Here is a 24,446-nt window from a genome sequence, read left to right as displayed (position 1 = left end):
CAGGTGCTCGGTCCTCCTATCGTTTGAAGCGAAAATCAAGCTTCCGGGTTTCCCTCCCTCCGCCTGAGCGAGCCCCTAATGAGGGGCTGAGGCGGGGGGAGCTGATCGCCGCCTCCCCTCGGCCCGGGGCTGTTCTAGGGGCAGGTGGGAGCAAACTGCCCTGTCCCCGCCCCATTTCCTCGGGGGTCCCAGCCCGGCCAGCCCCAGCCTCATTCCGTGGGGCGGCTCCGCGCGGTCCCTTCCCACGCCCCGGGGGCAGGCGGGGGCCCGTGACTGGCTGTGGAAGCGGCGGGGGCGGAGCAGCCCCGGCGCGGCGGCGGGGGCGGAGCAGCCCCGGCGCGGCGGCGGGGGCGGAGCAGCCCCGGCGCGGCGGCGGGGGCGGAGCAGCCCCGGCGCGGCGCCGCCCGCTGGAGGAGCCTGTCGGGAGGGACGGCGGCACAGGCGCCGCGCCCTCCCCGCGCTGGCAGCAGGCTGCGGCGGCTCGGCTGGGCTGCTGCGCTGCTCGGGCCCGGGGCTAGTGGCTGGCATGCGGTGCGGGAAGATGGCGGCGCCGGCGGCGGGGACCCGGGGCGGCGCGAGGCGGCGCTGCCAGCGGCTGCTCTACTGGGTGCCGGTGCTGTTCATCTCCAGCATCCTCTGCTGGTCCTACTACGCCTATGTCACCCAGCTCTGCCTGCGTGAGTGGGGCCCGCGGCCTGCCAGGGACCCCCCTTGCCCCGCAGCGCCGACCCGCAGGAGGGAAAGGGGACAAAACCCCCGGCGGGTGGCCCGGGGACAGTTTGGGGTCTGTCTGCAGGGCAGTGGCTGATCCCGGCGCGCCACGCTGCCCCGCGTGGGGCGGTGTGACCGTGTAAACACGAGCCTAGCCCTGCGCTAGGAGGCTGCCGGGCCCGGCGGGCGGTGCTGGCGGCTTATGGCCTTTGCCTTTCCTCTGCCGAGCTGAGCAGGATCCGCTCCCCGCAAGCCCCGGGCGCGCCCCGAGAGGCAGAGCCCGCCTCTGGACCCTGTGTCCCGGGCGATGGTGGCGGAGGCGCTCGGGCAGTGGCCCCGTGGCTGAGCGCCCAGTTCCTGGGTCTCTTCCCGGTCCACTTCTCCTGGTGGGTGTTTCTTTGTCATGAGACGTGCTTTGCCAGGCTTGTGCGCATCGCAGTGTAGCTGAACCTAGGAGACCAGTTAGACAGCAAAGGATTTTAGGGTGGCAGGGCTGGTGTGGCGAAGAGATGCATGCTTCGAGATTCAGCTCTAATCAAATAGTCTAGTTCCTCCTAGAGTAGCCTTTCCCTTGTCATAAGCGGTGACTCCTGAACTAGTTGTTACTGTGACTCTATAAGTATTGATGGTGGTGAAAACACTGTGCATGCTGGCTTAGATGTTGTAGTGGGTTGATGATACTGTCTGCAAGTCTTATTGAGCCAACAAAGCGCTTTAGAATTTCTGTTCATATTCAAATACACCTTCCGTTTTGCGGAACACCTATTGGTGGCATGATATTTTTCTCTGTCATATAGTATTTTGCCTAGAGTTTGGCCCGAAATCCCAAACCAAACATCCCAGACCTAACATTTGAAAATGCTTTAGGAATTTTGGATCTGACATGGCAGTTCAGGCCCATTTTTAGTATTGTCTAGATCCCATTCCCCTTTTAAAACAATACACTTAAATTACACAGGTATGCTAAGTATTCCCATCTATTTTATGTGTTACATTATAACTGTTGGGGTGCGTTCCCTTAATGGTATGTGAACAGAAGCTCTCTTCATAACTCTGTGTTCATTAAGGTTTTGTGTACACTAGCACTTTTGTTGGCAAAACTTTTGTTGGTCAGGCACATGAAAAAACACCCCCCCCCCCCACCATCACCAACCTAAGTTTCACTGACAGCAGCACCAGTGTGGACAGCACTATGCTGGTGGGAGAATCTCCCGGTGACACAGCTACTGCCAGTAGTGGATTTAGAGTTAGTGGGACCCTGTGCACAGCTTCATTTTTGGGGGGTCCCCCTTGGGACCCAGCCAAGAAAAAGAACATTCTCTTTGGTCTCTTCCCCCGTTTTTCATTCTTTTTTTCTTCATCCTCCTCCTATATAAATAATGGGAAATAAATGAAAATGAAGTGAGATATCTTGACTGGGGCAGGGAGTTGGGGTGCAGGAGGAGGTCAAGGGGGTGGCGCTTACCTCGGGTGGCACAGTTCCCAAAGCGACCGGCACACATCCCTCTGGCAGCAGCTCGTAGGCGGGGGGATCTCTGCGTGCCGTTGCCCGCATACGCTGCCCTCGCAGCTCCTGTTTCCGCAGTTCCCCTTGGAGTTATGGAGTCAGTGCTCAGGGTGGGGGCAGCTCACGGAGACACCCCCCTCCGGGAGTGGTGTGGCGTGGAGTGAGGTAGGCTGAGTGGGCAGGGAGCTGCCTTAGCCCTGCTGTGCTGCTGGCACATCTGTGTGCGTCTTGGGGTAAGGGGGGGCAATGGGTCTCCATTCACTGCCCGGACCAGGGGCAGCGGGCGGAGCCGTCTGCCCCACCCTGCCCCGCCATCGAGGGCGCACAGAGACGTGCCAGCGGCCGGCCGCTTCTGGGAGCGGCATGGGGCCACCAGTCACGGTATGCAGGCAGCCTGCCTGTCTGAGCCCTGCTGCACCGCCGGCCGGGACGCAGGGGCAGGTTGTCAGATGAGATTTGTCCTGCATTTTGGGGGCTGCTCTGTCGTTGGGGGGGCCCTCCTGCCACCGCATGGTTTGTTTCATGGTAAATTTGCTCTTGGCTACTGCCACTTGTTGGGAGTGGTTTAAATATGCCAGCAGGAGAGCCTCTCCTTTCTTAGTTTTCAAAGACTGCGGTTTTCTTTTCATTTTCAAGCTGTTCTCATTTGCCTTGTTTCTTCGTTGTTTTTTCCTGGTCTGGACAATGACTAGGTGCTAGAAGCAGTCTCATCTGGGGAAGTAACCTCTCTCTGCCTGATTGCTTCACTGCCATGTGAGATGATGCTGAAATTGTACCACAGTTACAATTACAATTTTCTACATATACATTCGTAACTGTAATTTTTATACATATCTCAAATGACTTACGTTCAGTGCATTGCAAGCTTTCATAAAAGATCTTACTCAATACACTTTTACAATGAATAGCGTAGTATGCCATCAAGTTGGTTTAACTGTTTATTTTTGCGGGGTTCAAATCAAACCTGTTCTCTTCCGGTGTCTGGACCTTGATTGTCATAGGTGGTCATTCTGGTTATAGGTGCTAGTAAGAACCCCACTGATACTGCTAAAAGTTATGTTCATTAATATAAACATTAATTTTCTCTTTCTCTGTTATAGACCATTTCAGTCACAGACTTCCTGTTACATAACTTGTATTATCTAACAAAGGAGCTTATAAAAAAGATAAATTGCACCCTAGCTAATAAACTAGACTGTCCTCTTATTAGACTTAGGTGCATATCTGGCCTAGTCATAAAGTACAATGATATTTTGAAGTCAAATTTGTTGATGCTTAATATGTTGTAGGATTGTACCAAAGGCTCTGTATAAGAGTTAATCATTTTATCATGTATAAAGCAAAACTGAAGAATTAAGGTAAAAACATAACATCATGATGATAAATCTCGTTAGCTGTGCCTTTAGTAAGTATTTTGACATGCAACTAAGGGATAACATTCTTAGTGGAGTAGTTTTACAAGGCAGTGAACTGCTTCTTTGTAGATTTAACACTAAAGACCAGTAGTGTGATAACTACAAGATCCATTAATTAGTTGGAAAGGCTCCATGACCACTATTTATTACAGAATATGATAAAAATAATTACATCTTAACTTTTTTTTAATGACTCTTGAAGACTTGGTAGTTCTAACATGAAGCTGCTTTCTCTGACTTTTTCTGGATGTCATGTTGAAGGCCATGGCTAAAGATAAATATTCATTTGAGGAAGTGGCTGTTGTAGAAAAGGAGTGATGCAACTGGGAACATGTATAGTACATAACCCTTGGGCTTACTGTAATTTTTCAAGTACAAACTTCTTACTGAAAATTTAGGTGACTCACATCTAGATCAATGTATGTGCTTCTTTTAATCCTTATCTTCACAAAGTTGTTTTATGGCAGCTTGCAATGCCACCTCCTCCATTAACCTGCAAGTTTTCTAGTACATGAGGGTCTATTTGTGGATTTTTAAACACCTTCCTCTCTAGTAATTAGAAGATATTAAGAAGGCTGGTTACAAAAATTCCACCAAAACAGTTTTTCAGTGGAAAATTGGGTTTACGGCCAAAAAAAATTTCCCAAAAAGTGTTTGCTTTCTGTGGAGAATTTCTGGGTTTGGGGTGTTTTGGGTGTTTTGGGTTTTCAGTGAAAAATTGAACGTTTTGGTTTTTGAGATGAACATTTACACTTCAGTTTGGAAATGTTGAAACATTTCTTTTCTACACTTTGGATTGAAAGAAAATGTTTCATTTTGACTTAGTGTGACTTTAAACCACATCCTTCTGAGCTGCTGCAGTGCCTTTTCTCTATGTTCTCTTCTCCGAGGTGGGTTTTCCAGCAAGGCTGCATCTCTCACAATACACCTCAACCATGTGTCTGCCATGATGTGCTGTGAGGGTCCATCATGGGAGATGTAGTCTGGCCAGCAAGCCTGGCCTGTAGGAGAAAGTGTGGGCTTGGTTTACTTGAACGGCATCTCCTAGGACAGGGGTTCTCAAACTGGGGGTCAGGACCCCTCAGGGGGTCACGAGGTTATTACATGGGGGGCCACGAGCTGTCAACCTCCACCCCAAACCCTGCTTTGCCTCCAGCATTTATAATGGTGTTAAATATATAAAAAAGTGTTTTTAATGTATGGGGGGGGGGCACACTCAGAGGCTTGCTATGTGAAAAGGGTCACCAGTAAAAAAAAATTTGAGAACCACTGTCCTAGAGGAAGTGCAGGTGGATGCAGTTCAGTGTCAAACTATTTCATACCTAGTCAGTATGTGCATATGTGGATTTATTTTACAGGAGTTGGAATAGGAGCTATATGTACACATACTTAAATTGTAAAAAGTTATCAACTAAACACAACAGTACAAAACTCTAAATCTGTACAGTCCCTGCGGCCTGAGTATGTTACTTAGTGACTTACTGAAATATAATTTGTTTGCACTAATCTTGTGTTTTGGGGGCTTCACAAGATACTAAATAGCACGCAGTTCTAAACAGAAATCCTGGTGACTTGCTATTTTTAAATATTAATCATTTGTGATACCAGTTTTCTCACATCTAAGAGTAAATCCAAAAATACATTACTAAAGGGGCAGCATGTTCTCCTGGACCGGTTGAGATCTGTGCCAGGATCTCCCAGGGTTTAATCTAGCTCTGCCACTGACTTGCTATGTGACCTTTGGCAAATCACTTAAGTTCTGATTTGCAGAGGTTGTTGCAACTCCTATTGAATTCAGTAGTAGTTGTGAGTACTAGTACTTTTTAAAAATAAGGCTATTAAATTCCTTGTGTGAAATTTTAAGTTTCAGCATGGCCTCTGATTTTGCACTTAATCGTTTCCAGGCAAAATTGTAGGTACAAATGAAATAATTTGTATTAGATGTGTGGGCATAGTGACATAGACATCTAAATTCAGTCACTTATGCCCACAATGGTTTACACCTGAAAAAGCATAAGAATTAAATTAGAGAGTTTTTAAATATTTGCCTCTTTCTTCATCGTTGTTCTCTGTCAGCTTATCAGGTTCAATGTCATATTATGAGAGTTGATTATGACTTTTAAAAAACTGGGGAAAAGAACCTAAGCTAGGTACAATCAGTAGATATACGTTTTGAACATTGAAAAACAGTGACCTTGCAACTTAGTAAGTGAAATAGTAGATTTAAGTGGAATCCTCTCCCCACCTCACCCTTGTACAAGGAAAATCAGAGCTGGCAATAATACTACTGTACTAAGTTTAGTAAGCTCTTTTGTAGGTGTGTGAAGAAAACAAATTTCCTTCATGTTTCTCCTTACTTCAACTCTAAATCTTCTGGTCTAGCTAGGAATAGATTTATAGTAAAAATGAAAGTAACATTGACCAACGTTCAAGGCCAGGCTCCCAAGACCAAAACAAATCAGCTGTTGTTTGTCTAGTTTAACAAGTTTCTAAATATTGCTGAATTTAATTCTAAGGTTTATCATGTTGCTCAGGGAAAGACAGAGAATCCCCATTTATTTTAATAAATGCATGGTTTTTTATTTTAGAATACTATAGCAGATACTCACAAATGATGTAAATATTACTTCGGTTAGAGAGATGTAAAGAGGAAGCATTATACAGCAGCTATCTATAAATAGTTGTATTTTTTTAAAAGGAGAATTTTTCAGAACTGTTTTTTCTATCTATTTTGGGGAGAGGGAAATTGAGGGTGTTTCTGCTGTAGGGATTCATATACCAGAACACAGAAAAAGGCATTAGAACTGTAACTGGACTTCCACATTTAGGTGGAGGAAGATCGAGTTTGACCTGAAATCGTGATAGTTTGTGTTAATGATACTACTGTATTTTGGAAGCACTGTATTTTTCCTCCTTCTAAAACTTTGAACACTTACACATTTGTAGAACTCTTATAACTAAGACTGGGTAAAATTAATCCTTGTGTAGTGGGCCAGTGAAATGCATATGCATCTTTAAAATCCCACTTAACTTCTCCAAATAGGACTTCATTGGGGAATGTGCCTTGTTCTGGCCCCCAGAACAGAGATGAACGTTGTCTGCTCAAAGTACAGTTTCTGCAGAGCTGCTATTCTCTGCTTGTGAAACCTAATCTTTAAAAAAACACTTTTTCAGTCAGTGTTCAGCATGATTTTTGCTCAACTTACAGTTCATCACATTGAGTTGGGGAAAAAAACTTCCACTCATACAATATTCTTTCCAGGATTAGATATTATACTTTCATTCCTCCCAAAATCAATCTTTGTGGTGGTGAAATTATAATCCCCTGAGAATCGGGTTGGAATGAAAGGCTTTTACACAAGTTGATACATAGTAGCATCAATGTGATATAAATTATTTGCAAGTGTGCTTCATCTCTGTTCTGAAAGGACCTCATAGAAGGACCTGATCATGAAACTCTTAACGTGAGTAATCTTTATACATCCAGGTAATCGCTATGATTTTGAATACATAAGTGCTATTTGTTTAAGGATTGCCTAATTAAGAGGATAGTTTGGTTGCCATGCATGCTCAGTCCTTGGTGTCCTTTCTGATCTATCCAGCAAAGCCTAGCCAAATGTGGTGGGTTTTGTGATGTGGACAGCACTAGGAACTAAACAGAAGGTGCCAATTCACTTCATGTAGCGCATCAAACATCATTCAGATATTATTGGCTTTTGGTGACTACGTAAAACACTAGGGTAAAGCATGGTAATGTTTTGTTTAAGCACCCAAGTAGTACGCAATTGTTTTTATGAATTTTATTTCCATCTACTCATTCTGACTTCCGGCACAAAACAAATCACAACAGCACTTGTTTAAATGATACAAAAGGGGTAGATGGTTCAGGAGAATACAGTGCAAACAATCTAGCAGGATTAATGAAAATGACAGTAGCACACTTTATTAAAGGCGCAAAAGGCATTTTTGTGTGTAGAGCAGTGGTTCCCAAACTCGTTCCGTCGCTTGTGCAGGGAAAGCCCCTGGCAGGCCGGGCTGCTTTGTTTACCTGCCGCATCCACAGGTTCGGCCGATCGCGACTCCCAGTGGCCGCGGTTCGCTGCTCCAGGCCAATGGGAGCTGCTGGAAGCGGCAGCCAGTATGTCCCTCGGCCTGCGCCTCTTCCAGCAGCCCCCATTGGCCTGGAGCAGCGAACCGCAGCCACTGGGAGCCGCGATCGGCCGAACCTGCGGACGCGGCAGGTAAACAAACCGGCCCGGCCCGCCAGGGGCTTTCCCTACACAAGCAGCAGAACAAGTTTGGGAACTGCTGGTGTAGAGGATAGGGGTTACTGTAAATTTTCAGATAGCGTTAAACCATTTTACAGCTTCAAAACTTCAATAAAGATAAAATATGTGCAAATTTTGTTGTGAATTCAGATGCAGAATATTAAGTCATATGAGAGGAGAATCAAAGGTTTAGAATTTTTGTTTAGTAATTAGTTTTATAATTTTATTCATTAGGGTAAATGGATAGTCTCACATCCCAAATAGATTTTTCTCACGTCAACAAGCTGTTATCTAAAGAATCTTATAATTAAGAGGCCACTTTTTATTTTAAGGACATGGAAATTCCTTATTTTCATTTTTTCTAATAGATTTTTGCATTAAAACTTGAATAAAATCAAGAAGATGTGAAATTGAGTATTTTACCTACGTGGTACCTTACCCCTGACTTCTGTCAGAATGAGATTGAGAGATAAGGGTGACGATGTCACTGAATGGGACATTATGAGATAAAACCTTTTTTCTGGTGCCTGGACTTCTCCCTTCTAACAGCTGACCCCCAATCTAAGGAGAGATGGTAATAGGATTTGATGTATGGCCCCGAACTCCTAAACCAGTGACTGAGAACTAGCACTATTCCTGGAAACTATAAAGAACCACAATGAAGATAATGAAAAAATACTAAAATTCAGAGGCATTTAAAATCTGGGTAGAGATACCTGTTAAGGAAAAATGGGTATCTAAATCTGAATGTTAACTAAAGCAGCCCAATGTGCATGACCCCCTCCCCCTGAATAATTGGAGAAAAAAATTGTAAAAGAACTAAGTACTTATAATTATACCTTTTAATAATCTGTGATCTAAATTATATGTTACACATTTTTGTTGGAAAGCAAATAGTGTTTTTTATTTAAAGATAAACAGTTGTTAATAGGACATATTATATTAATATTAATATTAATATTATTTTATTATATATATTAATATTTTTAAAAAGAGGGAGCAAAAGGTAAGAAAATACAGTGGAGCAATGGTATTTGTTTCCATAACCAACGTGATAAAATTACTTGTTTGGCTGCAGTCACAAATTCTAGACAGCTATCTCTTTTTGTTTAATTTCAGTAAATCAAGATATTGTCCTACCAGCATAATAATAGAAATCTGGGGGTTGCCGACTCTGAAACTTTGTATCATTTTTCGTCAGATAGCTCAGTTTTTAATCTAATATAGGTAATAAGTCACTCTTTCTCTTAAATCTTTCATTTTGTTGGGGGGTTTTGCAACCGAAGGGATACAAATACGTTGGGTGCATCCACAAACATTCAAAACAAGTGTCTGTATTTAATTTCAACACACCAGGCTGTGTTCCTAGCACTATATCCATAGGAATCTGGGGGCTATGGCCACTGTAATAACTTGTCAATTTTCGAACGTTGAACCAGAAGATATACCTGATTTCAAAGCCAAAAAAGAAAATGCCTGTGTTGTCATATATAATAAAACTTCCCCTTATAATAATGAATTGACAAAGCACTTGTAGTCAGCTCAGATTATTAAAACTGAAAGCTATGCAAGCAAGAATTTTTTTGATAAGTGTATAGAAAATATCATGGAGCGTATACAAGCTCTTGCCCTGTCCACAAGGGAGTAGGAATTAGAGAAAATGTCCAGGTTTTCACAAAATGCTATCTAACTTACTTTTAAACTCACCCCCATGCTTGAACATAGCCAGACATATATGCAGTTTTAAAAAAAAAATTTGAGCAAAACGTTTCAACACACACACCCTCCACGCTGTCTATAGCAAATGTACATCTCAATCACTTATGTGTTTTATAGATAAGTCACACACACACATTGAAAATGCCAAAAAAAGATTCTCATTTGTGGCCCCAAATTAAGAATTAAGAGAAATGAAAATATCTATTTAAATTGTCTCAAACTCTTAAGAAAATTTCCTTGAAGAAACAGTTTGTTTCTTTCTGAAATCATTAGGGCAGCTGTATCAGTGATCATCAGGTTGCAGTTTTCCATTGTAACTTATTTTTTGTATATAATATATACTCCTTGCGGCATATGCAACAGCATGGGAGGGCACAGAGCAAACAAAGTGTGCATTTTGGTTCACCTTCCAGAATTAGCATGGGAATCTGTACTGGGTCCTGTGTCTAATATCCCTTATCCTGTGATCCATGGAATTCAGAAGGCAAAGTTGGGAAGTTGTCTGCAAGCAGGGGCAGAAGCTGCCAGATGTTTCTATTGGTGGGAAGTGACCCTGATGAGAGGTCTCCTGTTCCTTTGTGCTGTTGTTGTTCTGCATGATCAGACTCTGGAGGACTGTTCAGCTGGAAATGTTGCCCAGCATTCTGTAGTCAGGGGTCAGTGTGGTCAGGAGGAAGCTCATGGGGTTGGAGGGAAGTGACCCAAGCACCTCTTCTGCATCACCAGTAGAACTATTTGTCCTTTGAGCTCCTCTTTCCCTCCTCTCCCAACAATACTTGGGGATGACAGCTTCCAAGAGGTCACTCTTCATTTTGGGTCCTCTGACCTGGACACGCAGGAAGAAGGAAAAGATAACAAGGGATGTGGCTTAACAAGGCCACAACTCTATTAAACTTAACTCATCTAGAACTATCTGGCATTAACTTGTCCAGTACAGGGCATTCTTCTGTCTGTAACCTGTTCACATGGCGGAAGCCTTCCATCAGCTCCTCACCCCTCCATACCTTCCCCCTGCCTGTTCCTGAGACCCCATCACCTTCTCCTCTGAGTGTTAAGGGGCTATTTCCTTGCTGTCCCAGACACTAAATGTGCTCACCCTATTCCCCAGCTTCTTTAGGGGATGTGTTCCCCTCAATCCACTTCCAGTTCTGGTAATTTAGGGAACCGGACCCCAATCAAACAATTACATGCGCTAACCACCTGCTAAGGTGCGACTACTTGAACTTATCTCCTAATCTACTCACTGGGTTGCTGAGGGGAAGGTGAAAAGAATCCCATTCTTCCCTGGCCAATTTGGCAGGGAAAATTTCCTTCCCAGTCCAGAAAGTTGACTTGAGGGCAGTGCCCACAGGAGACCCCAGTTCTATTCTAATCCCAGAGGAGGGAGGGTGGGAGCTGTTGCTCTGAGTTTGTAATGGCAGTCCAGCCAGGGGAGAAAAGGTGCTTCTGCATGGGAGCCAGTGGCCTTCTGCTGCTTCCCTATAGACCAACTAATTAGCTGTGATCTCCCTCCTCCCAGCTACCCTTCCCCTTCCTAAACTCGTGAAGGAATTGAGCTCCCATGTTGAAGGTAGGGGGGCAGAAGAGACTCTGAAAGAAGCAATTGAGCCCTCTTTCCGCAGCCAACCTAAAGCCCTCTTCCCCCCAAAGCTGCCAGGGGTACATTTTGAGTAATGTTGGTTGCTCACTGGGACATAGGATCTGTTTATAGTTTTTTCTCCTTGTCTCTGTTGTTCTTCCTTGCCTGTCAGTCAACCTGCCCACATATAGGAATCTCCAGTAATTTTAGCTATGCTACAACTTTCATCTGAGAAATTATAATGTGCCAAGTTGAAAAATATATATTTGCATTATTTAAAAAGTTATATGCTATTTTTACTTGTAGAAAGATTCATGTTGACAGTCTCAGGTGCAAGGATTGGAATGGACCTGAAGAAGAGCAGTATAATACGTGTACACAATACAATGAGAAAGAGAAAAATATAAAATAATTTGTGGGTATTTCATGAGCAGATAGGCTAATACTTTCTGAGTATAATAATCAGAAACTTGGGACTGAAAACCTGCACAAATCTGTTAACGCTGCAAGGTTTGAAATGAGGTGAGGTTCAGCAGTTCAGAACTTTGAAAAGAGGTGAGGAAAAAACAGATTTCCGACCTGCAGAGGGAAAGATGTAGTGTGGAAAACTGTAACAATTACAAAACCTAGACAGTGTAATATATTGGAAATATTTGAACTTGAATATTTTGAATCTTGGGGCTGAGAACAATGTGAGCTGGGTATGCAGTGTCTAATTGCTGTTTTTAACAGAACTTGGTCACTACTCTATGAAATATGTTTCTTTAAATGTACATCCTTTTGCTGCTTAATGTTTACACCATTCAGCAAATTTTCCGTGTTTAAGCTACCATTTACCAATGACCGAATACACTGTAAGCTTGACCTACTTTCGTGTATCAGCAATGTAGCTACTCCCCAGGAGAAGAGGGGAGGGGAAAAAAAACCTACAAAGAGCTGTGCCTAACAGGCCATAAAGGATCAAATAATAAAGTGTTGTAAAATAACATTAGGGTGACGGGACTGTCCCTATAAAATCGGGACATCTGGATGTTTGGGTCTTTTTCTTATATAGACTCCTATTACCCCCCCACCCCGTCCCGATTTTTCACATTTGCTGTCTGGTCACCCTAAATAACATAGAAATATTTGTATATAAATAAATGTGCATTTTAGATTTTTTTTCAGTAAATTTATGGCAGCTTCTTATTTTTTGGGAACATTATGTGAAATGAGCATTTGTTCCTTTCTAAAACCAAAAATAGTGAGTCATCAAATTTTTTTTGTAAAACAGTTATAATTTTCCTTGTGCTTGACATTATTAATTCATGTCTTTATTAACTTTCCATATATTAGTTTCTTGCACCTGGAGTAATAAGAAAACATTTAGGCAAAGTACATTGTTGGGTTTAATGCTTTAACTATTACATTTTAAAAGTTTTCTTCATTTTTTTTGCTTGAGGCTGAAAATATTAATATCTCCTCTTAAACAAATTTAAGGTGATAGTTTATGCCAATGATAAATTTAAGACAAGACCGTATTGTATTAGGAACACTAAACTGGGTAAAGAATGGTGGAAAGTGGATTGTTTTTTTTTCCTGAGTTTAATTTGAGCACAACTCTTGAGTGTTGGAGTAAAGCAGAATAATTGAGTGAGGTGAGAGCTATCCAAAATAAGTAAATATGTTAATATATTTGTATAACTTTTACCATGATGATGGCTGCCAATAAAATCTTTACAGTTTTGCCAGTGAGTGTAGATAATGTTGCTTATGGAGAACACCTCATGAAGATTTATTATTTGTAAAAAAAATGTTAGTTAGAAAACTTCAGTGAGTATTGTTAATTTACTATTCTAAGGCCATGTCTGCACTGCAAACTTTGCCTATGTGACTTGCTTCGACCATAAGGCTGCTGCAGTTAGTATATCACCTGTGTGTGTGCATACTTGGCTCCTTGTATCTGTGCTACACATATGCACCAGGAATGGTTCTGTCAATGCAGCGTGGTGCACCACGTGTAGGTATCCTAGTGCAATCTGCCATTGTGTAGCGTGCTGTCTTTTAGGAAGTTTTGGCAATTCATGGTGGGGCAGAAACGCGTCATTCAGGGGTGCTGGGAGCAAGGGATCAACTTCCCAGCATGCAACTGTCATTTATATCATATAATTTTTGCACGTTTTTAAAAAATCCAACAAACTTACTATTATCACAGGCGTTGCAAGCGTAAGATAGATGCATGATCCTCTGATATTTACATCCGATGAAGTGAGCTGTAGCTCACGAAAGCTTATGCTCAAATAAATTGGTTAGTCTCTAAGGTGCCACAAGTACTCCTTTTCTTTTTGCGAATACAGAATAACACGGCTGTTACTCTGAAGCCTAAGAAGAACTGAATCAGCCAGGAACATGATGATTTTGTAGAGGACATATGGCTGTGAGACATGATGAGAACCAATTCAGGGTGGTTGATAGCATTCATAGAGCAGTTGCAGATGGTGGAGCGCTGCTTCTGGGACTGAGAAATTAGCACTGACTGGTGGGATTACATCATAATGGTAAGTTTGGGATGATGGGCAGTGACTGCAAAACTTTTGGATGTGCAAGGCCACATTCTTGGATCTGGGTAACAGCCTGTAGCTCATGAAAGCTTATGCTCAAATAAATTGGTTAGTCTCTGAGGTGCCACAAGTACTCCTTTTCTTTTTATTCTTGGATCTGTGTGCTGAGATTGCCTTAGCCCTCTAGCACAGGAACACCAGAATGAGAACTGCACTGACAGTGGTGAAGTGAGTGGGGATTGAACTGTGAAACTTACAACATTGGATTACTACTGGTCAGTGAGAAATCATTTTGGAGGTGGAAAATCCATTATGGGGTCCATTGTCATGCAAGTGTGCAGGGTCATTAATTGTCTCCTGCTATGCAGGACATAATGGATGAATTTGCAGCAGTGGGGTTCTTCAACTGCAGTGGACCAATAGATGCCATGCATATCCCTATTTTGGCATCAGATTGCCTTGCCACAGAGTACATCAACAGAAAGGGCTACTTTTCTATGTTTATGTAAATATTGGTGGATCTTTGGGGATGCTTCACTGACATCAGTGTGGGCTGGTCAGGGAAGAAGCATGACTTTCCCATCTCTAAGAACACAGAACTGTTCAGAAAGCTGCAAGCAGGGATCTCTTTCCTGACTGGCAGATTACCAATGGCTATGTTGAAATGCCAGTAGTGATTTTGGGGGACCAGCTGTGACGTTTCACTCCATATTCTTTATGAAAATATGCTTATATTATGAATATGACATAACTGAGATATGCTTTATGCAAGATGGTTCATGTGAGATATCATTGGAAAGGTTATGATTTACTGAATGTGATTATCCAATTTGTTTGCCTGTGTCATTTCGGTATCTGAAGTTAGGAATATTGACCATGTATCTGTATTTCAAATGTGTTACTTTGGGTGTCACCTCCAACTATCCCTTCAGACAGTGGAAATGCCAGACAGGGCTAATGGCCTATTAGCAAAAACAATGGACTGTGAAAGAGTGTAGTCTTCCTGTGATCACTCCAGACAGCCTACGAGCAATGGCTGCCACAGCCCTGCAGAAACATGGGTCTGAGTCACCTGGTACTGGACCCAGCCCTTGGAATGGCAGTGTTCTTCCACTGGGAGGCAAAGGGTTCCCGCCTTACACAAGAGCTATATAAGGCAGGGGAGTGACATCATCGAGGTTCTCCTCTGCCTCCCCACTCAGAGTCACTGTGAAACACTTGGAAGCAAGAACTGAACTGTGGGGAGAAGGGTTTTGGCGACAAAACAGCAATAGCGTACACACTGCAATGTGACTTTTTTCGAAAAAACCCCACCCAGTTTTCGCAACAAAAAACTTCCACCCCTGCGAAAGACTTTTCTTTTCCCCTCCCTTTATTGTCGACAAACAGCCAGTGTAGACACTACAGCTGTTCTTTTTTTTTTCCCCGATTTTATTGGCCTCCAGAAAGTGTTCCACAATTCCCATGCTGCTGCTCTGGTCAGCAGTTTGAATTCCGCTGCCCTGCAGCCAACCAGCCCCTCCCCATTGCAAGGCCCGGGAATGTTAAATCTCATTTCCTGCTTGTTGGCTTCCCAGGTGGCTTCCCAGGTGAGCATGGGTGGCTGTTGCTCCCGCTTGGACCACCGCTGAGTTGTTGGATCTGATCAGTATACGGGGAAAGGAGTTTTCAATCGCGGCTGCGAGTGACCCGTAGGAATCAGGACACATACGGGCAAATTTCTCGAGGCTTGTGCGAAAAGGGCTATGATCGGGACACGCAGCAGTGCAGAGCGAAGATAAAGGAGCTGAGGCAGGCGTACCATAAGGCGTGGGAGGCGAACCATCGCTCCGGTGGTGCACTTAAGACCTGCCGCTTCTATAAGGAGGTGAATGCTATCCTCGGTGGTGATCCCACTTCCATTGCCGATAGCCCTGTGGTTACTTCGGAGGCAGCAGAAAGAGAGGCTGAAATTGTGGATGAAGAAGTCGAGCTAGAAGAGGATGTGGTGCTCCCAGCAGGGTCACCCGGTGGGGCAGGCAGCCAGGAACTTTTCTCCACTCAGGAAGCTCTCAATGGGGAGCAGGAAGCAGATGAGACGCTGGGTACATTGCTGTGGCTTGTGTAGAGAATCGAAAAGTGGGAGGCAGGTAGTATTTTCTGTAAGCTGGACATTGCCCTGTGTAGCTAATCTGCATGGCCAAGCAGGGTGTCGATGGACATCGAGACCTGCAGGGAATCCTCCAGAGAGAGGCTCTGGAAAGTTTCAAAGAGCTACTTGTTAATCCTCTGCCGAGATTCCAAGGGATTGCAGTCTTGTTAGTTCTCCCATTGTAGGAAACTGTACCATGCCATTTAGCGATCACTGGAGCTGGGCCCAAAGCGGCACGTAGCTGGGCTGCATATAGACCAGGGTGAAAGCCACAAGCATGCCATAGTTGTGCCCTGGTTTCCCTGGTTAAGCGCAGCAGTAAGTTGTCAGCCAGCAGGTTGGCCACCTGTGGAAAAAGTGTGTGATAATTTTAAAATTAAAATGCAAAGCTGCCCTGCAAGCCGTGACCATTTTGTCTGTACGCACAACCGCTTCCCCCCACTCCTGACACTCACCATGATTGGGGTGCTCGCAGAGTTGTGTGCCTGCCTAGAGTCTCGGAGAGAAAGTGATTTCTACTAGTAGAAGGCCCTGGTTACTAAAATATTTCATTTGTTTGCTGGAATGTAACAATCCCTCTTCTGTGCAGTACAGACCTTGAGGAACACACCACACACCCCCACGGACCGGCTTCGGCAGATAAGGAAGAACCCTAGGCGCAGCAAAGAAGACCTGTTCCGGGAGGTGCTGCAGCGTGATGAGAGAGAGACCAGGGCACGGAAAGAGTGCTGGGAAGCCGAAAGGGAGGACAGAAAAGAGAGTGCTGCTTTTGCTAGGCAAGCGACGGAGCAGATGATAAAAGTGATGGAGGATCAGACGGAGCTGCTCAAGCCTTTGACACACAGCTGCAGACTGAGCAGATCCGTGGTCGACCTCCACTGCACCACATGCACGTGCACAATTCTTTGCCAACCCCACCCCCCTCTATGCCCACACATTCCTTTTCACGGCCCTCCTGAGCCTCCCCATCACTCCACCCCCTCTCACAGCTTGCACAATGATCGCTGGAGCTACACACAGTTGTGAGGTTTTACCCTTTTTTAACAATAAATAAAGGCTAAGGTATTTAATGGTACAGCGTTTTTATTCTGTGTTCTACAGAAGCGTACAGCAATCAATTCACTCTTGGGAACAGGCTTCTAAAGCGTTGTGTTGCCTGGATCTTGGACCCCAAAATTGTACATGGATGCATCAGAGAAGCAACTCCAAAGCAGACCTGTTACTGCCCTCATTGTCAAAGTGGTTCCTCAAAGCCTCTCTGATGTTAATAGCAGCCCTCTGGGCTCCTCTGACAGCCCTAGCTTCTGGTTGTTCAAACTGTGTAGCCAAGCACTCTGCCTCAGTGCTCCAAACCTGAGCAAACTTTTCACCCTTAGATTCACACAGATTATGCAAAGTGCAGCACGTGGCTATGACCACAGGACTGTTGTCCTTGGTAAGGTCTCGCCTGCCACTGAGACACCTCCAGCGATCTTTCAAACAGCCAAAGGCACATTCGACTGCCATACGGCACCTGCTCAGCCTGTTGTTAAAACGCTTCTTGCTGATGTCCGGGTGCCCTGTGTAAGGTATCATGAGCCAGGGCTGTAAGCCGGGTGTCCCAGGATTACTGTGGCCATTTCCACATCCCCCACTGTGATCTTGTGGTCTGGAAAGAAAGTCCCGCCTGCAGCTTTCTGTACAGGCCCCTGTTCCTGAAGATGCATGCTTCATGCACCGTTCCAGACCAGCCTGCATTGATATCCGTGAAACGCCCCTGGTGATCCACAAGCACCTGCAACACCATGGAGAGGTATCCCTTCCTACTGATGTATTCAAAGGCAAGGTGGTCTGGTGCCATTGGAATGTGTGTACCATCGATCACCCTGCCACAGTTAGGGAAATCCATCTCTGCAAAGCCATCCACTATTTCATGCACATTTCCTAGAGTCATGGTCCTCGACAGCAGCATGCAATTTATTGCCTTGCACACTTGGAGTAATACAGCCCCAAGAGTGGACTTCCCTATTCCAAATTGATTTGCAACTAACCGGTAGCAGTCTGGATTTACCAGCTTCCACACAGCGATTGCAACACGCTTCTCTACCAAAAGGGCAGCTCTCATTCTGGTGTTCTTGCGCCGCAGGTCGGGGGCCAGCTCAGCACATACCCACTGGTCTTTATCCCACACCTACATGACAGTGTGATCCCACCAGTCAGTGCTTGTTTCTCTAGCCCGAAAGCGACAATCTACTGTATGCAGCTGCTCTGTGAATGCACAAAACACTGATAAGTAACTGCTGTCCGTATCACACTCGGGTGCCTGCAATTCATCCTCTGTGAGTAACTTTGCGAGTAACTCTGCTGCCATGCGCAGTGTCCTCATGACAATTAACTGCACATAGGAAAGAAGTGCGGGATCCATCCTCTCTCACTGCAGATGCTGGCGTGCACTACAAAAGACTGACAGCTGGAAAAATGTCGCAAAAGGAAGCCAGAAACCATCGGAGGGCTGGGACACACAGCGGTGCATGACAGTACATTTTGCACATCCCAGGATGCGCCGTGCTCCGTTTCCGCATTCCCACAACACCTAGCGATGGATGGTGTCGCCAGGCACTGTGGGATACATACCCACACTCCGTTGCTCTCGCTGTTGACAATGGTGCCCCGAATGTGGACACAATCTGTTGGCAGAGGGAACAAATGTAGACATGCTTTGGCAACTTTGCTTTTGTCAATTTTTTCATGTCGACATTAGTTTCATTGAGAAAACTTGCCAGTGTAGACAAGCCCTAAGCTGGAAGGGCGTCTAGTTTGTGAATAACAATACTTGAGGTGTCAACCTGGAGATCTGTGTAGCTGCCTTTCAAGACTTTCTGTAATCTGCTTGCAGTGATATCTAGGGTGAGAAATTACTATTTGTAACCAATTTCTTTAGTGAAACAAGCTTAATTTGCGTGTTTGGTTTTATTTGCTTAGTATTCTGTTTTGTCCTGTCTATCTCTTATGTTCACTTAAAATCCACCTTTTGTAGTTAATACATTTATTTCTTGTTTATCATGTAACCCAGTTTGTACAATTCATAATGGGGGGGAGAGGAGGAGAAGAGGCTGTGCATGCCTTCCTCCACATTGAGAGAGGAGGCAGATTTCATGATATACCTTTGGGTCTGTACTTCAAGAGAGGTGGACACCTGAGTGCTGGGGCAAGCCTCTTAAGCTGAGTTTTCCCAGAACTGATCTCAGTGTTTGTTTGGCTTTGCAGTTGGGTGTGGCCTGCCTGGGTGTGTGCTGGAGAAGGCTTAATGGCCTAGCACAGCAAGACAGGTAAAAAGGGTGCCCAGGCTGGCATAACAGGTGGGCTCAGTGGTATCTCAGCACATGATGTGGCACCTTAAGGGGTCCAACCCGTCACACCAGCCTCCCTCTTGCTCCTCTGACCTCTGAAGCCATACACTGACTACCTCGACTGCACCTACAAAAGATGCAGCTACCAGCTCAGCAGGGGCAGAATGAGAGTTGAATGAATTTTTGGTAGATTGAAGGGATGCTAACATTGTTTAACTCAATGAAAAAACATCCCATAGGTTACAGCTGTCTGTTGTGTCCTGCATAATATCTCTGAAACAAACAGGGAGGAGTTCCCGCAGAGGTGGAGCTGCTGTCTGCTAAGTGTGAATAGCCAGACACAAGGGCTATTACAGGAGCTCAATGTGGAGTTATACAGCCAAGAGGGGCTTTGAAAAAGCACTTTAACAGAGAGCCACAGTAATGAATAGTGGTGTACTGTGCTCCCCTTGGTCCTGCTGTTTTGGGACTTGTTCGGAATTTTGGGGTACTTGATGTAGATCTATGAATATAACACTGTCAATGCACCTATTAATTTTGCAATGCTTGCTGTACATTTATGATTACTACCGTTTGAGTTGTCATGCTGAACAGTAACAAATAAGTGGGTGCCTTCAGAAGTGCTAGGCACTCTGCAGCATATGTTGTGAACTAATAAAGATGAATTATTTCCAAATAATAGAATTGTAGTCAGTAACAAAACCAGTGCAAAGAAAAATCTGTGTAATTTAAAAGCAAATATATTAAAAACTTAATAAATTTAATGGAGCAGAATTTATGAAGGGGAAAGAACATTCATGTCCATTTTACCTACGCATTCAGCAACTGTGGCTTTCACAGGTCAGTGTATGTGAGGCTGTGGTTGTCTTAATGTCCACCGGAGTGGAGTAGTAGGGGTAAGGATGAGGCCCCTGATGCCACATAAAATGTTGAAAGGCAGGTGTAGGGAGGTGCTGTAATGGAGATGTCCATGGACTGCAAAGAGAGGAGAGCCTGTGACTGTTAAATCTGTAGGTCCATAAGAGCCTGTGTTTGCTGCTGGAGAAGCCCATTATGTCCTGGTGCATCTCCCTCTTCTTTTTCTGCTTGGACTCCAGAGCCTTTCTCCAGTCTGCACTTTCCTTCTCCAGGCCATCTGCAGTGTTCACCCTCTAGGCCTTTTGCTCAAGGTCGGATGCAGCACTGGCTTGCAGGATCTCATTGAACATGTGATCCCAGGTCCTCTTCTTTCTCCTCCTTGTCTGGCTCAGGTGTTGTGTGGGTGTGGAGGGGGAACCCCTCAAGGGTGCCATGGCAGCAGCTGCAGATAAATCACACACAAGTACCATTGTCAATATAGTCACAACAGAGAGCAAGCGTTAAGATTCAGAACTCCCTTCCCTTGCTCCCCTAAAGTTTTAAACAAGACATGTCTATTGACACTTCTACTTGGGAGTGCTTGCGTATGGCACCACTCACAGCACCAGCCCTGGTGAGTATGGCTTGCAGGGGAGAGGGAAACGAGGAGGGAATTGCTCAGTTGCATGGAATTATAAGTATAGGGCAGTGGCACTGTAAATTGGCACCACTGTCCACAGATGGTAGTGATTTTAGCTGATCTCTCTGATCTCATGGAAAGTACAGCTGCTGCTGCTGTCCCAGAGCGCCCACCCGGGCCTGTATGCTGCTAGACTGTGTATTGCAGTGTTGCCTACTGAAGTTATTGCTGACTGGTGTAGGGAAAGTGTCCTACTGCAGGGGAAGAGGCTGCCATATGTAGAAACCTTCAGCAGAAGATTGCGGAGTACCTCCATGAGAGCTCCATCGAGATCTTTCAGGAGGATTCAAGGGACAACCCTGGATACATAAACAACCTGCTCCACCTGGACCCCCTGGCCTAACTATGGGGAATGAAAAATAAGATAATGCTACCTCTCTTTGTTGTATTGCTACCTCTGCTAGTACGAGTATATTACTGAAGAGTGGATAGCTGTGTCCTTTGAAGTTGGGAGTGCCATCACTACATCATTGCAATGGGAAATACAGTTACTGACTTAACCTGAGGTTCTTGCCCCTGCGTCAGGCTTACTTGTGCTCAACTGCTGGGACTGACTGGACTGCAGTGGACTTTCAAAAAGGTCCTGGCTTGCAGCATAGCTGGACCCCTGGTCACATGTCCCCCATCAGAGGTATCCAGGGTGGTCTGTGGGGTCGGGGGGGTCTTGGCTAAATATGGCACGTGACTCTTTGTAAAAGCACCAGGTCTGCGACTCAGCACTGGAATGACTGTTCGCCTCCTTGGCCTTCTGATATGCTTGCTGCAGTTTCTTCTCCTCCATCCCCCATGCTATTTGGTCGTAGATGACCATGTTTCTATGGCTATTTCATAGCTGTGCCTGCTCAGCCTCTTCTTCTCACAGGCCCAGAAGATCCAGTATCTCCAAGCCAGAGTGCATCTGGAGTATGTAGCTGGCATGATCAGCTGGGCAGTTACACACAACAAGGGAGAGCTGCATGTTGTGTTTGCCATTCTGGACAATCAGGAATTGGCATTTCAAAAATTAGTAGGGCCTTAAAGGGGAGAGGGGCCTTCTGGTCTCCATGACCCCTCGGCAGAGTGGTCAGTGTTGGGCATTTTGGGACAGCTGCTGGAAGGCTGTTAGACTCAACATAAGTAATAATGTGTACACTCACCCTGTGTCGACCTCAGTACATTGACCATGGCTGAACTCTGCTCAGGAGGTGATGTTACTGCGTCACTGTAACAGAGCACTTAACGTCGGTAGGAGAGAAATTTAAGTGTAGTCTCATGCACAACTAGGTCAAAGCAAGGTGGCTTTTGTAGACCAGCCCTAATTCTTAATTGACTTAAAATAAACTGAAATAAGCCTTATTTAAACCAAAATAAGAATGCCCACACAGTCTTTTGCACTGGTTTAGCTAAATAGGTTTAAAATCACAACAAGTTTAAACTGGTGAAACTTTTTTGTCTAGATAAGCCCTTTGAAATGAAAGGGTAGTTTCCTCTAGAGTCTAGACAGTAGCAGTTAGTAAATAGCTTCTGGAAACTTTGATCTTAAACAGATCATCTAAAAGGAAGTGTGATAAATAACCACAAGTGGAGTCTTACAACAATATATAATGCCTAAGTAGTTACCGAATACAGCTGGTTGGGAATTATTTCCCACTGGAAAATGGCTTTGTTTGCAAAATCAGAATTTTCCATGGGAAAACTCCAATTTTATTAAGTAATTTTATTTTTCTGTTAGGAAAACTTAAATGAGGGCAGCCTGCCTGGCAGGCTTTTGCCAATGTCATTGTCTACCTGCAGCCAGAAAGTGAAATTGAAAAAAACCTTCCAGTAGGGCTGCTGAGGCTGAGTGCCCTGACACTGCCTCCCTGCTAACTGGATGGAAGGCTTTTGTCAATTTTACAGGTAGAAAGTGAAATTCACAAGAGCTTTCTAGCTTCTCCCAAAATGGAATTTTCTGGAAGTCCCTTGTGAAAAATTTCAGGCTTGACTTTTTGTCCTGGTTCAAGATGAAACTTTTTCTGAAAACCATTTTCCGTCCAGATCTTCTACAGAACTGTGTAGCTGTGATACTGTGAATCATGAAGTGCTTTCTGCCTACTTCTGTGTGAAGTGTTTATGGTAGCTTTGAGCATTCCTCTGGGAAAGATCTGAGTGGTGATAGCAGTTGCTCCTCTTCACTAAGAACGCTTACTTTTTTGGAGTCCTATGTAGCTCAATCTTCCAGTCCCTCTCGCTTAACTTATAAAGGAGGTTGAGAACCTATTGCTGTGCCACCAATGTGCTGATGAGATCTAGCTGTCCTCTTACCTAGGACTGGCATTGTGGTCTCCCTGCCGTTCTGATGTTTGGTTAAAATAGGGATGTGGAGGAAAAACAGCAGGCTAAGGTTCAGAATAGACAAGATAGAGATGGTGATGGTTGGAAGAGAGCAGCATTCTGAGAAATGGATGGATTGTCTGTGGATATCTGATAAGTTGCATATATTCTTCAGTTGCCGCATTATTTTATTGTCCTTTTAAACTCTTCTGTGGGTTTCCAAGTAGTCAGTAATGTTTTCATCTTCACTTGATGAGAATGTACCCTTTCTACTGAGGATGTGATTAGCCATGGTGATCCGTGCTTTTATCACCTTAAGGTGAGACTATATTGCAATAGTTTTCACAGGAGGCTGATCCTGAAGGTCAACAAAAGGTGCAACTGCTGCTGCTCGTAGCATTCCACATGCGAATTATGCCCACCAGTGAGAGCACATCATACTGCTACACTGCACTTAACATTGGCTGCCAGTTAAATTGAGAGTCCAATTCAAGATGCTGGTGCTCCTCTTCAGAATCCTTATTGTATCAACTACGAGAGTAACTGCCTCTCCCTCTGTGGTGTGAAACAATAACTGTGATTGACAGGAATACTTTGGCTAGGTATCTTCTGTGTCTTGCATGAACCAAGAGGAGGAGCATTGAGTGGAAGGCCATGGAATTTGCTGCTGCTCTGTATCAGGTTGAGCAGGACTCTGTTTATGCCTTTTTTCCTTTGAGTTGGTAAGTCAATCTGGTACTACAGTAGGTGATTCCATTGAAGCAGATAGCCCTTAGAAAGGAAGGGAGCTCCACTCGTGGTAGTAACATTGGCGTGTAGACAGGGCACCAATATCTTAACCGCCTTATCATGTAAACCTGCTCCTAACTGGTCAGTTCTGTGCAGTGATTAAAATGCTGGTGACCATCTGTGCTGAGTTCACAGTGTTTCCAGTAGTGGTAGTAACAGCAAGGAAATTTGAAGAACAGAAGTCGATTGTAAAGATGGCCTTTGTGCATGAAGTTTTCCTTGTAAGCTAACCTGGGTGGTGGTTTCATTTCTGATTGCAGTCTTTAGCAGTGTCATCCTTCTGGTCCTCCAAAATCTTGCAAAAGTCCTCATCAAAAAAAGGGAAGTCAGTACTTGGTATTCCCAACGATAAAACAAACAAGGCAAGCTGGAATGGGGAGGAGGGAATAAAAAATAAATGAACAAGTAGAGCCCATTTTAATATATCATAAGCGAGCAGTAAATGGCATAAATGTGTCTTGCTTTACATTTCACCTTTAGAGGAGTTGCTGGAATGGCTTTATTCTTTTTTGTAGTATCTGCTCTGTATTACACTCCAGCTGCACATCAAGAAGCTAGGTTTCAGAGTAGCAGCGTGTTAGTCTGTATCCGCAAAAAGAACAGGAGTACTTGTGGCACCTTAGAGACTA

General features: G+C 44.5%; 1 protein-coding gene across 2 annotated transcripts in view; it reads left to right on the top strand.

Moving 5' to 3' along the window:
- The first annotated feature begins 421 nt into the window (after positions 1–421).
- The window catches only part of ZDHHC2 (zDHHC palmitoyltransferase 2), a 72,169-nt gene continuing 48,144 nt past the window's right edge, over positions 422–24,446 (top strand). The window contains exon 1 of one of the 2 annotated variants that reach the window (XM_048848160.2): positions 422–677. In XM_048848160.2, coding sequence (XP_048704117.1) covers positions 527–677 — 151 coding nt within the window. In that variant the 5' untranslated portion in view covers positions 422–526. Of the gene's footprint in view, positions 678–1,081; positions 1,098–24,446 lie in introns of those variants that run through there. The other variant, XM_048848161.2, reaches the window with a different exon arrangement.

Source organism: Caretta caretta, chromosome 4 (assembly GCF_965140235.1).
Source record: "Caretta caretta isolate rCarCar2 chromosome 4, rCarCar1.hap1, whole genome shotgun sequence".
In the NCBI taxonomy this organism is placed as follows: domain Eukaryota; kingdom Metazoa; phylum Chordata; order Testudines; family Cheloniidae; genus Caretta; species Caretta caretta.
This window is presented reverse-complemented; position numbering and strand designations above follow the sequence as displayed.